The sequence below is a fragment of the Amblyomma maculatum genome, chromosome 11 (assembly GCF_055883805.1).
Source record: "Amblyomma maculatum isolate TAMU_Amacu chromosome 11, ASM5588380v1, whole genome shotgun sequence".
Taxonomy (NCBI): Eukaryota; Metazoa; Arthropoda; class Arachnida; order Ixodida; family Ixodidae; genus Amblyomma; species Amblyomma maculatum.
Window position 1 is genome coordinate 97,513,492 of NC_139354.1, and position 18,128 is coordinate 97,531,619.

At 40.9% G+C, this 18,128-nt stretch overlaps 1 protein-coding gene across 1 annotated transcript in view; it reads right to left on the reverse strand.

Moving 5' to 3' along the window:
* Positions 1–222: 222 nt before the first annotated feature.
* Positions 223–18,128, reverse strand: part of LOC146174463 (lipase member N-like) — a 35,993-nt gene continuing 18,087 nt past the window's right edge. Inside the window, exons 7-10 of the mRNA XM_084585401.1 lie at positions 10,937–11,089; positions 8,223–8,294; positions 4,810–4,878; positions 223–477 (exon numbers count right to left, since the gene is read on the reverse strand). Of these exons, the coding sequence (XP_084441527.1) occupies positions 223–477; positions 4,810–4,878; positions 8,223–8,294; positions 10,937–11,089 (549 nt within the window). The remainder of the gene's footprint in view (positions 478–4,809; positions 4,879–8,222; positions 8,295–10,936; positions 11,090–18,128) is intronic.

An 18,128-nucleotide genomic window follows, 5' to 3' on the forward strand; every position in this document is an offset into this window, starting at 1 on the left:
TGTAGTAAATTGCAGTGAAGGTGTTTTTTGGAGCTCAAGATTTTGTATAAAGCTAAATAAGGCAACAATTCCTCCCAAATACAAAGCTTTTGCCCTGGACAGTCACAATACCTCGTGCAGGCTGAGTAAAAGGTTACACACACAAATTCTTCCGGAATAATTGCATGTAGTTGGAGAGTATTTATAGAGCCCATACATATCTCCGATTTGCAATGTACGCTATCACTGTTGCCCTCTAGCTCGACTATCGAGGGCGTCAATCATTGGCTTGTGAAGAAAGTCCGCGGCCTGGGAGCCAGTGATGAAATCAAAGTGTCGGAAGTCCTCCTGTGGCATTTTTTGCTGGTAGACAAGATTCGAACCCAGCCTCTTCATGAGGTCAGCAGCGTCTTCAGTGTTGGCTACTGAATCTCCCTCAGACCAGTATAATTGCACAGGAACAGCGACGAGTTCCAGGGGGTACGAAGGTGGTGTGGCCTGAAAGTATAAAATTTTATAGCGTTTAGATAATTATAGAAATACATAGCAGTAATCCATAGCACAACATAGTAATTATTTCCAGTGAGAATTATCTTGCATGCACTTTACACACTGTGCTTACGCAAGGTCGACTGAAGGGATAAGAAATGAACCGTTCTCCATTTCATCATCAGAACGTAGGTACAAGTGGTCGACTCCGTGTTGGGCAAAAGCATTGCAGGCCTAGCAAGAGCCAAGGTCATCGGTACCGCTTTTCATCCTCAAGTGAAGGAGCAGGCTGAGACGGCTGTTATGCATATGAGGTTAACACTGGATTGAGCCAGATGCTGTGACGTTCTAAATATCTAATACATTTTAGCGTGGGCAATGAGCGTACCGCGCTTTCCCCCAAAACCACCGACTTGACATTCAAAAATCTGGTGTGACATTTACCTAATAAGGGTATGTGCCTAACAATCAGCGCTGCCGATAAATTGTACACTACGCCTTCCTTTCACTAAAACCTAACTCAAAGGGTAAAATATAGCGGATACAAAAAGTGGTGTTACAACTATTACCGTGGCTACTCGATCTTTCGTTCGTATCTATGGGTTTAAGCAATGCTTCAACTCCCCTTTTTCCAGCCATTCTTTGTTCTCCAGAACCCAAGGCAGATGACTAATCAGGGTCAGCCTGCAGTCACCTACGCACAAGTTTTGCAGAGACCATTGCTGCTTAACAAACCCTAAAAGCCATTGCTGTATAAAATTCATTACAGTCGTCACAGCCGCAGCCTTTACAGGCTTACAGTCGCCTGGGTCTAACTCAATGACGCTGAATTCAGATGAAAGTTAAAGTAAGCAAACTTCATGTATATAATTGTAGACTACTAAAGGAAAAGAGTGACGCCGTAAGTGTCATATTTCCTTGCTTTACTCGCGACCACGCCAGCGGCGCAGCTATGGCTAATGACAGCTGTGGCTCTACATAGATGCTGCTGTCCTGCGCCTCAGGGACGCTATACGAGCTCAGTAATCTACGAAATACGTACATTCAGGAACTCACTTTCCGTGCCCCAAAGGTTAAACACGAAGAGGAGGTTGCCATATTATTAGCCGCTGCAGGATCAGATTCCAGGGTAATCATCACCGACTCCTTGGATGCCGGCCGGAATGTAAACCGAGTATGCATCTCGTGACGTACTGGCACAATTAGGTGCGAGTAGCAAAATCGAACCGGGACGTTTGTCATAATGTGAACGATAGTACTAGCGGGATTAGACAAAAGCAATACACCAGACGCCTCAGCTCGCGCGACCAACCATCGAGAATCGCCTTAACAATCGCCACTTGGAGTGTCAGAACTTATCCCGGATATAACTTACAAATACACTGTTGAATTATATCAATTCCAGAATAGCTCTTCTCATCTCCCTGCGTAAGTGGTAACCACAACCGATGAGAGTTAGATTAGTCATTTTACATCAACGCAGTAGTATTGATGCCCAGCAGTGCTGAAATATTTCAATCCGGCTTTGTTAAACGCAGAGAGCCTGCGCGTTATCGGACGTATACAACATGGTTTTGCCAGGCCTCTATATCTCCGCTAACCCCAATTCCCTAACCTACCCAAGAGATCTAAGAGGCTGCCCTGCTCAGTTTCAATATCATACAAGCTAATTAGCTCCCGTGGATAGAGCCCGAGCTGCCGCGGAAGCAGCAGGTGTTCCGGAGTAGGGACGACTGCTTGAATGTTTCAGGGTGTGGCCCTTAAAGCAAGCCCCACTCTCTATGCAAATAGAATTGAATCAATACTTTACACCACTACCCCCGAATTTCAGCGCAATCATCGAATCTGCGCCGTAAGGCAAGAGGCGAAAGTTGTGTTTAGAAAACGTTTTATCACGTATTAGTCATTCACATGAGCGGCGACAAATGACCAAAACAGAAAATGTGCATAATCAAGAACAAAGGAAAGAGCACTTAACATACATCCTAAGAACCAGACACATCGTAAATCAGTTTTTACTTAGAGAATTTGGCTGTTGGTGCTGATGATACATACAATTTTAATAGCATTGTACAAGATAGTGCAGACCGCGTAGAATAATTTCCCAAATAAAGAGAGATAGAAACGTATAGCGCAATCGCATGCACAGTTGTATTGTACCTATGTGTTGCGATGTGTACAGCTTTGAGTTGATATTGATATTTACATAATATTACAGGTACCAATGTGGGTCAAAACCCCCCGGACGCGTGCATCCGACATGTGTGTTTCCACATGTGTTTTGCGATCTATAAAGCTGTGAGTTGACATAGATATTTACATTATATTACAGGTACCAATGTGGGTTAAAAACCACCCGCAACTCTCCATCCGAACCGGAAACAAAAAGGCACGATCATTAGCAAAGGAACTCCAGCTGCCTAAGGTAGAAAAGTTCCTCAGGAGAAAACTTAGTTCTCCTTTCGTTGACGCATCGGGACAGGGAAAAGCGCACATTGGCGCCGGCTCGATGCCACAGCCACGCAGCAATTGCGCCATATTGCGAAAGTGCCAGCTACAATCAGCAATCGGGCAAAGCCACCGTGAGGACATCTACCATTTATCACCCTATTTCTATTAACTTTTGTTTTAGCTTCAAAATGTGCGCGGTACGGCGCTTTTCCTTTCTGCTAAACCAGTTTATGTTCATATATATGTTCTGATTGATTTATAGGAAGGGAAAAGCGCGGTAACTGTCTCACTTGTTTTCTGTGGACACCTAAACAGCGCCGTAAGGGAAGGGAGGAAGGTGGGAGTGAAAGTGGAAAGAGAGAAAGAGGAGACGTAGTCTCATATATACGTTCATAGTAGATTAATACTACTTATCTCAACACCGAAAACATGTTCGAATCCTCTGAGTTCAGTTTTTCAGACTTTTTTTCAATTCACAGCATTCAAATAAATTACATCTTTCCTGGGGTGTGTTCCTGTTTAGGTTCAATATGTAATGTTTTTAGTTCCAAAAAGCCGTAAACCCGCCACGAACAGACTGTAATGGTTTTGTTAGCTTTAACTTGGTGAATGAAAGCCAGCGAAGAGAAAGAAATTGAGGGACACCATAGTTGGGACAATGAATTTACGCAGTTTAAAGCTTGCAATAAACAATATGAAAACCTGTTCTTGAAGTGGTTAGGTGTAGGTGTCCATGATTTTATAGTGTCCACTTAAAAGCAAAAAGCATCTTATGTTCCCAAAACCATAATTTAGCCGGCTGCGGTCGGGTTTGGTGTTCACCGGCTCGAACCCGACCGCCAACGGCTGCGCTTCGAAATTATGGAAAAACAACCGCGGATTGAAAGGTGGTGTTATAGATGCTATCGCTGGAACACCTACAGCTTTAGCTGTGAGCCTTCCTATGATTGACGCGCGCCCCAATGCGTTCGGTATCGCAATACCCCCTGCATTCTCTCTCCGTCTAAAAAACCTTCCTCTCCGCTCAACTTCCTTTTCTGACGGCGCTATCTCCATCCTGTGTTGTCCTCTAACGGCGTGCTCTTCAGTAGATGCTCTACAGTAGTACAGGCGTAATGAAGTAACTGAGGCGTGAAATCCAAGGAAAATACCTTCGGTTAAAATCCGTATCAAACATTTACCTCCAGCATAACCAGAAAATGAGATCTGCATGGTAATAAAAAAGTAGTACTTCACTACGGGGTGCTTTGCAAGAAAAGCGTTTCCGTCTAATATGAGCATTGAAATGTGGAAGTCAAGCACGACAGAAAGGTCAGTTGGTGAAGTCTTACGAATAATAGGCATACCAGTTGCGACAGGGGAGACTTCTTCTACTCCTGTACCTGTTATGCATGCGATTGTGTCGCTCGCCCTTTCGGTTGCTGAACAATGCTTATCGACGCCTCCTTTTTGCGCGTCGTGAAGTGTTGAAAGCAAACGTGGCAGCCGGATATCGCGCAAGTATAGGTAAGGCCGGCTTTCGCTCCGAGAACTCTATTCGACAGCCTCGGTCTTGTGAACTATGCCAGAATTGGCAAACGGTTTTGAGAGATGTCCTGAATGTACCTAAGCTGCAATATATCTCAGGGACCATTATCAAGGCATTACTAGCTTTAAAGAAAATATTATCAGGAACTTTTGAGCACACGCACCTTGCTGCACAAATGTTCAAATACAAAAGCTAATTAAGAAAAGCTTTATAGCCGGGCAATGTCTTCAACATACAATTATGGCCTTATTCTACAGATCACAAATTAATGCAAGGAAACCAGCCAATTAACGTTTAACGGTAGACCTTATAGCATTGATGATAGATGTGAATAAAAGAAAAATTGCACATAATTTTCTCACCTGGCCGTAAATATTTTTATTTTGAATTAGCCCATGGTCATACATCACAAAATTCTTGGCCCTGTAAATCTAAAAAAATCAAAAGAATGTATGGGGTGAAGAGTATACAAATTTATCCATATTTCGTCATGCAGAAACAAGATATCCGTTTGTGTGCAAAATAGTTCGTATTCTTAGTAACTTTTATGACTTCGGAATAGAATTGTATTGGGCCCGCGAAAGAATGAAAAGGTTGGTGCAATTCGTGCCTAGTGCCTAGTAGACATTGCACGTTCCGAACCGCGACGTTTAAAGGCAATCCTCAAGAGATTTTTTTCCTAAATTATAATCGCCACTCGACAAAATGTAGTGTGCCTTAGGACTGAAAAGAGTTGCTTTTACTGAGGTAACAGGATTGTCTTATATAAGCACTGCCATGGATCGTGACAGGTTTAGGATTTTGTTTTTAATGCAGGTGGAACTTTCTAAGACACTAGAGCCATGTATGAGATAATAATATAGCCGAGCAAATGTATGTATACCGCTTTATCTAAGAATAAGTAATATCTTTATTAAACTTTATCAAATTATGCAAAAATAAAACATTTCCACTTAGTCATAGCAAGAAATCGGAAACATCAGATACCTGTCTTCATTTTGCAGGCTTAAGAAATAACCTGACATCGTCGACGTCCATCTTACGTACATACTAGCGTTAGCAAAAGCCGAAATCGAATCGATATGTTTCATTTAAGACTAATTGATCTGCGAACAAAATGAAGAAAGCACCAGCAATCGACGTAATAACCTTGCCTCCAACCTAAATATTTTTCACACACTCTTCTCTTCCTCCGGTATTCATTTCATCGAAACATTCTTGCTAATGGAGAAATCCACAAGGCACTAAAAGCAATTATTGAAACGAAGAAAACAATCATCATTCATAACTGCTTTTGCTTGTTTCTGGCATTACGTTTTAAAATCACACACAAATTTTGCATTAAGTCTAACTATGCAAGGGAAACTATTGGGAACACAAATCAACAAATACAGCTCCTGGAGGTTCTTTGCGGATTGTATAGGTTATTGTTAACAGCTCATATGAACGGAATGTGGTTTTCTTCCTCTGCGAATGAGAGGCTTGTGTACCTGTAACAGCACTGACAGCAAGAACGCAGAAATGCAGTCATATTTGGTTCAGAATGTTTTCTGTATTTTGTGTAGTTTTGATTACTTTTATGTTCTCTAATTCTTAATCAGGTTTGCCTAATATGCAGCTGCAGCAATGCTTATACATCTCAATGGGAACCAATTGGCCCCCTTCGCAGCTGATCACTTCACCAGGTATGTAAAAAAGCAGCCTGTCCATACGCCTCAGTGGCCGACGTAGCCTCCTTCATTTTGAAACGATTCGTCCTTCACGGCGCATCTCGCGAACTGCTCAGCGACAGAGGACGCGTCTTCTAATAAGGCGTAGCCAAAGCTCTGCTTAGCAAGTGCAACGTCATTCATTGATAAAGCACCGCCTGCCATCCGCAGATTAACTTTTTATAGAACGAGCTATTCGTACGCTTTGCGATATGCTTTTTAACTACGTATTCTCCGACTAATCAAACTGGTATCTCGTTCTTCCACATATCATCTACGCCTACAATGCTGCAGTGCAGTCGAATACTGGCTTCTCTCAGTCCTAAGCTCTTTACGGCCGCCACCTTTCTGCTCCACTTGATATTCTCTCGTACCAACCTGATGCATATCAATATACTCCACTATCGCAACCTGCCTGACACTCTGTTGAGTGTCGCCAAATTGTCCGCTCCCTCACCACTGACACCCAGTATCACCAGACATCACGCCACAACCGTCATCAACGACTCCACACTTTTTCTCTTGGAGACTCGCATGGCTCATGATTTCATGCAGTAATCCGTATCTCCAGAAACCTTTATACCAAGTTTCATTGTTTTTACGGAGACCTCGAACGCACCACGTCGGTTAATTATCAGATGGAAGCTCTGACACCCACTGCGGATCTTCGCCGGCAAGAAAGTGAGACTGTTCATGTCCAGTGCCTTAAACCGTGTAATGACTCTACCATCTTGCGGACGGTGTAATGCGCCAGCATGACGGCTCTTCTCCGCGGGGCAATTAGAACGAGGAATAAGTTTCTTGAAGAACGTCTGAACGTTATAGTGAGCGGTATTGCGATCGCTCCTGTGTGTTCTCGGACATGACCTGTCTGACCACGGACCGCTGCCGTCACTGCCCGAGTTGTCCTAATGCGTTTTAATAAACCTTCAAGTAACAATTAAAATATTATAGCGCACTCCAGAATCGGCATTGTCGTAATGCGAAAGCTCGGATGCTGCTGTTGGTTGTTTCTGGTTGCTTCTAGTTGCTTAATTCACTTCTTGTTTACCCATTGTAGCCTTTGCTACTTTCACATTATGTGCCAATTTCTTCCTATGCCCTTTTTCGGCTATACTTCATTGTTGCGTGACGTCACATCCTTGACATCGTATTAATTGACTTCTTGTTTACCCGGTTTAGTCTTTGATGCTTTCAAATTGCGTGCCAATCCTTTCCTATGCCCTTTTGTGGCTCGACTTCAGGTTGCGGGACGTCACATACTTGACGCCACCTAATTGACTGATTTATTTAACTATTTATACATTCAAATGTGATGCCAAATCATTGGCTAATATTTCCCTTTTCCTTTTAAATGTTTTGTCTATAATTAATTACCTAACTAACGTATTGGCCAAATATGTTTAGGATAACAGTACGTCACCTTCTATCGATTTCAACCACTCATTAACCTGTATCACTTCTCAATTACTCACAACCATTGCGGACACCATATTGCGAACCGTTCGGTGGACGCTTTCTGCGGAGAGATATTTGTGAAGATAGGGCTTTAATGCTTTCGCTATAATAATTGTACTTAATTGAGAGAGTGCCGGTTACGGTGCCGTACTGCCCAGACTGATTATCTAATGAACTCAAGCACTTTGATTTTATGAGCGCTCTGATCCTCATCTTTCGAGAACTAGCAAACGTAGAATTTAGATATAGAGAAGGAATGCTGTTACTGGATTCATAAGCATCACTTTGAAGCGCAATATTCACGGCATAATTCTCAAGCATTTACTGAAGCAGAAGAAATAAATGTAGCTGGTTGATTGTTTTAAGTAACGGATCGAAATCATTTTTTTGACACGCGGTAGTTTGAGGAAAGGGCTCGAAATTCAAGCTTGAATGTAAGTGCCATTTGTGTATATCTCCATTTGTGTATATCTCCTGGAATGTAAGTGCCATTTGTGTATAGCTTTCTCCTTGTTATAAGGTAACAGGTTTTCATGCATAAAAAGGCATCAGCAAATAAAGTGTCTAGTGCATCAAGTCCACAGTTTTACTCAAAATTTTGCTCTAACCTGTACAAAGTGCCGCAGGTTTTGAAACGATGTACCGATGGGAGCGTGGGACAAAATTACTGGAGACCTCGTCTGAAAAAAATCAATTTTTTATTTAGACAAAATCAAATTTGAATCCGAGTTTTTTGAATTTATAATTGTAATTCAATCGCTTTCCCCAGGAGTGATTAGCACCGTTTGTCTCTTCACTTACTAACGATCCGAATATTTGATTTAAAATATTCACCACCAAGATTTACCAACTCCCATCGAGTGCAACCAAGATATCCATTGGTAAAATACATTTTCGGTATTTTGGTATTTGGTATTTTGGTACTTTGGTATTTTGGTACTTCAATGAGCGCGATAAACTAAAAACCTGAATGATTTGTATCACTGGAAACCTTGTCACATGACTGACATTACTCACCGCTGAGGAGGCTTCAATCTCTATGCCTAAAATGATTTTTGGCACTCTTTGCGCAGCAACAATCGAATTAAATACAGATTATCTATTGACGTTGCTGTAACATAACGCTATAGTTATACTAAGACTAAATGTATAAATTATTAAATTTCTAAAAACTTTTTGAGCCCAAGGTTTACTTGCTTGAATGATCTTACGTATCATGCTTGGTATTTTGTACCTTCTAAGAGCATTCTGATGCCCTCTACCTTCTCAGTAAAAAGAGAACGATTGAATATAAAATTCAGAAGTCAAATGATCACTTTGTTGACTTTACTACTAACTACAGGGGCGTTGATATAATTACAGGCTACCTTGTGATGTTTCATAGCCAAAACACCATTCTTGTAAACACAATATCAAGGACGAAAAAAACGCCCTTCTTTGGTGCTTGTTATTGATGCTGATTATTCCTTCTCTCTTACACAAGAAAGATCAAGTGCAACTTCTGCCCCAAACCTCGTCCTCTTTGTGTGCATTAATGGCAGAACATTGTACAACAACATTGTCGTTTAAAGAGGGATGCATATAAGCTATATTTGATACTGAAATATGAACGTTTTCTAGGACTACACGTTGTGGTCTCCAATGCAAATCATCAAGAGTTGGGGTAATTTTACGTTTGGGGAGGCAAAAATGTTTTCTTATTAGCGTTCTCAGCAAGTTTTACTTTCTCGTACATCGCACCTTATTGATTATCAGTATAATTTAAAGAAATTGGCAGCAGCATATGTTCCTCTCTTGCAGTAGATGCAATAGCGCGTATAAATTCAATCTTCATTTCTCGAAATTCTGGTATCGATGAACTAGAGCAATGTTTTGCAAAGAGACGTATTTACCTGGTTTTGATTGGGGAATGAAAGGGTCTGTATATCGTACTCTCGTCAGGTACCTCACATTATAATTAACGGCATGAAATTAGAAGTTGTTCATATAGTTAGAATATCTATCGAAAAGCATCATCCAATTTCTAGCAGATGACTGATTAGTGGAAAGAGAAATGGCATGACACCAACCGTTTGACATCCCGCCCGTATTTTTCCGAAGTGTTGTTCTTAATGCTTGGTTAAGGCAATGCCCACGCATATGGGAATGAACGAGCCATGTACGCTCTGCACAGAAGGTAATCTAGGCCATCTTCCAATTGAAGAGGCACGCTCGTTATTATGTAAGTAAAAAAAAATTCTAGTCACTTACTGACACTTCCGGTGCACTATTGCGAGAGCAGTGGTGTTACAGTAGCTGTGCGAATCTGTTACGGTCTTCCTTCTGTGGCTGAAATATTTACCACATCTGCATGTTGGTTTGGCCGCTCCTAGCGGTTTGCGTGGCCAAGTAGTAGTCCGTGCTGATGAACACGAATTATCTCTAAAAGCCCCGTTGTTGCGGTTCCGCTTGCAGAACCGTAGGGCGTAAATGCCTCATTTGTAAATTCACATTCTTTTGCTGTAGATCTATGTACTGCGCTCAGTTCTCAGCGCTCCGTCACTCCCCTTCCGACCTCCACGAGAAGCCGGCGCATTACTAACCGCTCTAACTGTGCGTCTTTATTTCTTCTCCACATATCCTAACATCTGTGAAGGAGGAGGAAGTTGATGTGTAGGCTCGCTAAATATACCGCTATAGGAAAAAGGAATCCTGCCGTTTAACAAAGAGGAGTGCGCAATCTGCGCTGATGTTTCCCATGCATTCACGAGATTTGAGATAGATGTTTAAGAAAGTCCGAAATGTTTAATCTTTTATTTGTCTGCCCCTGACGGTCAAAATCAACCGCAAAACGTTTGATGCGAAACATAAAGCAAATGACTGCGTTTGGGTGACTCCCTTACGCGTTTCCTAAATGGTAGGTCACCTTTTACGATGACCTAGGCTCTAATGCCATTCCCTTCGTTTCAAGCAAGTATATGTCCTGGTATTACCGATGAACCACGAAGGAACATTTTTGTTTATTCATTTTAGAGATGCACCTTTGAGGAAGGAGAATGTCATGAAAGGGAAATTATTACAGGTAGCTCGTAGGACTGGCCAATTCAGCTACTACTCCGGCAAATGCAATTATTGCACCTCTAGAGAGCATTGAAAGTAATGTGTTTATCATGCGCAAATTTACACGAGAGCCTCTGTGATTGCAATAATCTAATCGAACCGTACTGAAATATTATATGCGCAGGAAAATACCTGATGGCCAAGAATACCGTTGCATATTGAGGCCGTGCAGGCGTCTAGGGTTTCCATTCAGTGGTCGTTAACGTTGAACGCAGTGCCTTACCTTGTTAAACTGCTGGGGACTGCTGAGCAGTGGCAATATGTAGAGCAAAGAACACGGCATTCCTTGAAATACGTTGCAGAAAGATTCCAGGAATTCTCTCGGAGGGTCAGGAAGATAGAGATAGCCGCTGTTTCCGAAGGGGTCAACAAGAAGCTGTGAAGAATATATTCTGAGCATAAGAGAAAAATAAACCGTTGCGCATCTAAATTATCTGGCCCCTTGTTGATAACGTTTTCTGGTACAGCAGTTTTGGGGAGGTTAAATATACCTTTTACTTTTCGGTGGTAAGTGGTAAACATGAGAATAGGATGTCTAAGAGGCCAAAAGTGATTTCTTGAACAACATATCGAGTTCGTCTTATGAAAAATAAAGCCTGAACCTTAGAGACTGTCTCAAATATTGATATTAAGTCCCAAGTGCGAAATATTTGCTCATCTACTACCTTTGTCAACTATAGGTCGTCGAATGTTGCAATCGAAGGAAAATAATTGTCCAATAAAATACTACGCTCTAAATTTTCTACAATTACTTTTGACATGACTGCTTGTGTTACGTGGGCAGTGAATAAATTCCACAACATTGTTGCTGTTTTACTTCCTGCAAACTTAGGTTGCAGTACATCATGGTCATTACAGAAATATCAAAGTCACTCTTGCCGCATTACATGGACCAGAAAAGGGTGTTCAATATACAAATATCAAAGTCAATCTTTCCAAAAAGCACCATGTTTAAAAGCGCTGAAGCGTTAAGGAAAACAGCATATGATAACTCCAGCCGGCTAATATTAAACTGTGAAGCGCATTTAAAGGAACAGTTCTGCGTTCTATTGCATTTTGGATGCATTTTCCGCTTTGGGCCACCTTTGAAAGTTTTTGTCAATGAAGGCTAGTGTAGCTTGTAAATTCTTATCTAAGAGGAGGCAAATAAGCTTTTTTATTTTGCGTGCTTGCTCCTACTCTTGCATTCGGTGTCTATTTAGACACACAGAAGCGAGATTTGGCATCAAAAATGACGCTCCTAGAGAGCGGACTTTTTCTGTGGTTTAACTGCTGTACTTGAAGCTCCACCGAGAGTCGTATAATAAAAGGTCCCAATAATGGCCAAGCAACTAAAACTGCCGATTTAAGTATAACTAAACTGTTGTTTCTGAAACGAGTTTTTGGATAACTTCATTTTTTGATTTGCAGCCCCGTTTGGCAGTGCATCCAGCACCGAAAGATGCTGAAGTGAACTATGCGTGCGCAGACAAAAGCAAGGATTGTTTTGATGTATGCGGAAAGTCTTTCTCTCCAGTCAAGTGTCGAAGTTATGCTCTTTAAACATCAACATTTGACGCAAGTTTAAAAACAAAATTTCTGTAATTTCTATAGGAATGTCTCTAAACTAACTTTTACTTGTGACATTTTGACTTCTTTTAACTTCTGTATGTGTAAGAATTGTGTAGGTTCCACTGAATGCATTGTAACCATGCACAGAATCATTCGAGAGTTTAATTTCCTCTATTATTTGAGGAGGTACAATACACGTCAAGAATAGAACCACACCCATCTCATAGCATTGTTTATCAACGTTCCACTGGGAACCGATAATGCAGTCCAGATACTAGAAGCATTCAATTCCAAATTGTTTCTAAAAATTATTAAAAGAGATCAATATCTTGCGAAGGTATTATAACTCATGCGGCACAGCTCAGTCTGCAGAGTAACCACTGCAGGCTATCTTTCATTTTAAACAGTAAAGTGTCATACGTAAGAAATGATTTCAAGTTTGTGCGAGGTTTTAAAAGACGTCACGATGCTGAAAATATTTACCTTTCTTCTTTTATTGATTTTCTTTAAATATTTTGACTTACGTCTCATTTATACAGCTAGTCTGAATACAGGACATCTTAAGGTGTCACAGCATCTCGTTAAAGAATGCCAGTCTTTATTCTTATTTAAAGCCCTTCCATTCACACTGAACACAAAATCCAGAAACATTTCGCGGATAAATCAACACCGACTGATGATCTCCTCGCGCACGAAGACTAATGTCATAATTCCGTTCATTTTCTGCCCTAATGAATAACCTTCGACTCCACTTCTCTGTTAGTTACGACATTTTAGCAACGAGCGTAAGAAGATATATGCTCTTATATTTCACCTATTCTTAAGACAATTTTCCTCATAATTCGATGCATCTTCACTTTACACTTGTTTACTTGTTAATAGAACATCGGGAAGCTTGTTTCATAGTGCAAATGATGAATCGATTCCTTCGAAGTAGCAGCTCCACCCTTTTGACACCAGCACTTGCTTCAAATTAGTAGAACATGTGATGTTTTTGCAATTAGTTGGTTCCTAGCATCTCCGCTCGGCATGGCGTTTGGAAATCATACTCATATAAAACTCAGCTAGGGTCTCGTAAGAATAAACAATAACATCTTAGTCCGCCACGGCCTACGGCCTACCTATTTGCAATCTAGTACCCAGCAAGGTGCCTCAGGCTTCTACTCCCCGAGCTAAAAGAAATAACTTTTCAGTGTAGTACTCTGAAATGGATTGAATCTGTCCTGACTAATCACTTCTAATTTGTTACAGTGAGAAATAAAACTTCTCGCTTACACCTTTCTGCATTGTATCGCATAAGGATCTGCGATTGAACCCCTTTTACTCATTATCTTGATAAATAACATTTCATCCATAATAAGCTCCAATATTTTGCAGATGATTGCGCTATTTCCGACAGATGTAACTAAAGCATTTACCATGAGTTTTGCAAATAGATCCAACTGTTCTATGAAAGTTGTCTAGCGTATGGGAAAAGAGCTGAAGACTAACATGTGTAAAATTATCAGTGTATCTCAGACAGATAAGGTTCGTCACGTTACTGCATAAATATAATTGCTTTAGAATGCCTTATCTCAGAAAAATAATTCGGCGTTATGAAGCATTGAAACTGCCCGGGATACCAATATATATATATTATTAATACTGTTAATCACATGCCCCTTTACCTTCGCAGTAGTTTCTGGTCTGTTCCGTCTTGCCTAAAACATCTGTTCTGTATACACAAGTATGGCCGGAACTCGAGCACGTGTCATCACTATGGGACACGGCTAATATGAGTTTATGAAATTCTTTTGAAAGTGTTCAACATAATTTGGTTTGGTTTGGTTTGTGGGGTTTAACGTCTCAAAGCGGCTCAGGCTATGAGAGACGCCGTAGTGGAGGACTCCGGAAATTTCGACCGCCTGGGGTTCTTTAACGTGCACTGAAAACGCACAGCACACGGGCGCCTTGCTTTTCGCCTCCACCAAAAAGTGGCCGCCGAGGCCGGGATTCGATCCCGCATCCTTGGGAACAGTAGCCGAGCGCCGTAACCACTGCGCCACCCCGGCGGGGCGTTCAACATAATTTGACTTCCTATATTCTTCTTAAGTTGGACTGAATAGCCTGCACGTCAGCGATCAAAATCAGCCCTCTCCTTCGTCTCTACCATTACGGCTGAAATCTTTTGAGCCATTTAATAAACTTTTTGCCAATTTCGTGCTTATAGCGAGCTAATTATAAAGTCATTTTGTGTTCCCATCGTATTCACGACATTCCAAAGTCAGTATTTGTTGCCCTATAGAAACATGTTTTCTAGCAATTACTTCTGTGACATAAAGGGAATGAAACCGCCTTGCCAGTAAAGTTTTGTTGATGATAACGTAACCTTTCGCCGTTCTTTAGCTACAGCTTTATATTAGGAGAAGTTTGTTTCTATAACGATTTCCTGCCTTCAATGCTACCCTGTATCACATTGTTACCGCTTTACTTTCTGATTTCCATGGATTTCACAATAAATAAATAGAAAATAAAAGCTTGCCATTTCAGCTGCTTCAAATAAACAGAAAACGCATATAGGAGCTAAGATCGGTACTACTGAAGGAAAACATTGCTTTCATCTGACTTCATTAGCTTTGACTGAACTTGAACGATTATGAGAAGGGTAAAAGGAAAAGATTGAGACCAGGGGAACAAGCAAATATTCTTATAAATGTACACGGAATGCGCAATAGCCAGCTTTTTGTTCTCAGTGTGAATTGGCGTATAGGAAAAGTCACAAACCAACCGCGATATATGCAAGTTGGGTTTATAGAGGCTAATAACAGCTAGAAGGCTAGCAAAAAAAGCGGCAACCATTTTTGTTACAACAATGATAGTTCAAGCAATTTTAATAACATCAGAGAAGGAGATATTACACTTTATGCCTACTTGTCACGCTCTACTACAATCCTATTAAAGACTATTAAGAAGAAGATTTGGCCAATGACAGCATGTGCATTGTGGCGTCTCAGTACATAGTCATGATGCCTTTTGCCACGAAACACCTATTTTAACTCTTTTTTTTTCTCCTTTCGTGGTGCTATGCAGTCCTATACTTTGCACTATTATATATAAAAGCTTAATCATGACGTATACAGTGTATAAACAATTAGTAAGGCAACGCAGCAGCGTGGTATGTAAAATGCATAAAGGCGTTACATCACCGGGGCGGCATTCACTAAATAGACGTAAAAATAATGCCAACGATTACATTACTTCCTGATGCAAACTTTGAGCGCAGCTCATCAGCTGTTTCACCTTTTCGACAGATTGAGGCAAAAATTTCGAGCAAGACACGTATGTACAATTACAGACTTTTCTTAATTTTTCACGCGTATTCCTTCAAGAAACACTCCACTAACAGTTTCTGACTATCATGAAGGATGCTTTGGGGTCGAAGAAAAGAAAGCAATTAAGTTGTCGGGAGGTTACAGGAGGCAGCACGTGGGCCCATGGGAACGTTGCGCGGCGAAAAAAAACTGATGCCACAAGCTACAGACGAGAAGAAATCATCTTCGCAAATGTCTTGTAATCCAGATGACGAGTGAGATAGTGGAATCATATTTTATTTCAACGGACAATAAGTGCGTCAACAAGACTTCTCTTGTTCTTTCAAGCAAAGAGGTGTCTTTTTTGAGTGATTTTTGCCCAGCATGTGAGCCCAGGGGTTGTTTCACGTGAATGTTTCGTTTTCTTCATGTTTGTTTTTCTGGGCCTTGGAGTAAAGGGCTTAGGCATAACTGTGAGTCAGCGCTTGTACTGTGGCTTTCTTTCATCTTGTCCTTTGTCTTCGAGTTTGTGCTGTTGAAATTAATAATGAATCGGAGAAGACTGCCGCCGCCACGAAGGAAGACGAGGAGGGGGGTACACGCAGCGGCAAATGGTGGCGGCAGGAGTGCACGCAGCAATCGGAGAACACTCGCAGTCGCCGCCACGCAGAAAGAGTGAAGGGGGAAGGGGGGCGGGGGGTTGAAGCAGCGCGCGCTGCTCCAACTGCGGAGCTGGTTATGAGAGGCAAAGCAGACGGTGGTGGCGACGCCGACGGCACTTGGACTACTAGTCCACCTATGCCACGGTATATATCTACTTAATGCATCTTACTCCAATTAGATTTTTAGCTAATGTTCGTAAGCAGCCTTAAGTGGCCTCAGGAGCATTCGTACTCCTCACACTTTGAGGGCGAATTTCTTCTTAGCCGCAGTTTAAGCACATGTGTTACTCACTCAGGTACTGCTGTAGTGTCTTAATAGTAGGGTTTGTCTTGCTAGAGATTTTCACATAAGGAGGGATGATATTTTATTTTAATATTTTTCTGTAATATATAGCTCGTGAAATTTGTGTTGGCTTGCCATCAGCCCACATGACCTAATGTTTTGCAAATGGATAGTACCGAGAATCTTTTATGCGGCGCATGCCTTCGTAGCACAGCCGAGCGGATCTGAATTGTGGAGGCTAATCGTGGTAATATCAATAATATAAAGAACCTCGGCCTAATAATCAGCATAATCAGAAATTTGCACAGGTGGCTGGGATAATGCAAACGTGGATGCTTAAATCTCTAAACCTGCATCTGAAACTTTTTCGTTGTCTTGGGGTAGCTCTATCAGATTATATAATTTATGCAGCACGTCATAATCAAGCAATAAATAGTGATACGAATAATAAAAAAGGAACCGCACGGACGCAGTATATTTCGCGGCACATAAAATATATTTTGTATCAATAAATTCCTTGCAGTGTTTGCGACATGTACAACAATGAATACCTTCAATGCTCACTGGAATCATATAACGTAATTGTCTCAAGTAGATTTCAGAGAGGTGTTACAAATGTCAGAGTCCTAGGTAAAAGACAACATATGAAAGATTATCATAATCTCTTCAAATTTACTTTTCAAAGCAGTTTGGCTGGTCGATATTTCGAAACAATTCTAAGCATTGATTGCATGGACAAACTGTCAGTGGAGAAGATAAAGATTTCCTTCACAAGGAACTGAGCGAACTTTTGGCGCCTAGGTAACATTTTGTACAATAGCTTTTTGAACGCTTTTACAAGACCGGGTACATAAACAATTTTCCCACGTCCTTTGGGTAAGCTTGAGCACTTCGGTATGCGTCTCAGAGAACTAAGTCAGGTTATATGACGAGGGCTCTCGAGAAATCTTCTTTGAACATACAATAGACTATACGATATAAGCAGCTAGTAACGTGGTGGTAACCTTCACTGAATACAAATAAAGCTGCGTAAATGTTAACTTTGGACAAATAATACACCTAGTGGTTTCCATTACATATTTAAATTTTTCATTCGAACACAATGTTTGTCAAGCCAAGAATTTAGAATTAGATATTAGTATGTGCACAATATTATTATTTTATTAGTATATTACCCCTGTAGAATAAACATCGCTGGATGTCACTCTATCTGTACAACATTTTTTGTTCTCTTTAAGACACTCCGCCTTCTTAGCAGGATGATTGCATTTACCTTGGAAACCTTCTATAATGAAATGGAATGATACTTGTCCAGAGGGTTTCATAAAACTTTTTTTGATACATGGTTCGCGAAAGCGATGCTAAAAAAGCGACTCTTTACACTATAGGCATAGTATAAACGCACCCCTGAACCTCGCTTCATTTCTGGACGAAATTATGAAAAGACAAAATAACAAGTGCTGTTTTCTTTATTGACATATTTTCATGAAGAATGTAACTTTCGGGTGTAGAATATTAAACACTAATAGGTTTTAAAGTTCAGCTCATAAACTATTCTTATTCGAGTGTTATACAGTTTGACGTTCTCTTTTGAGGATCCAGGTTTTATAAATAATATCTGACGCAATC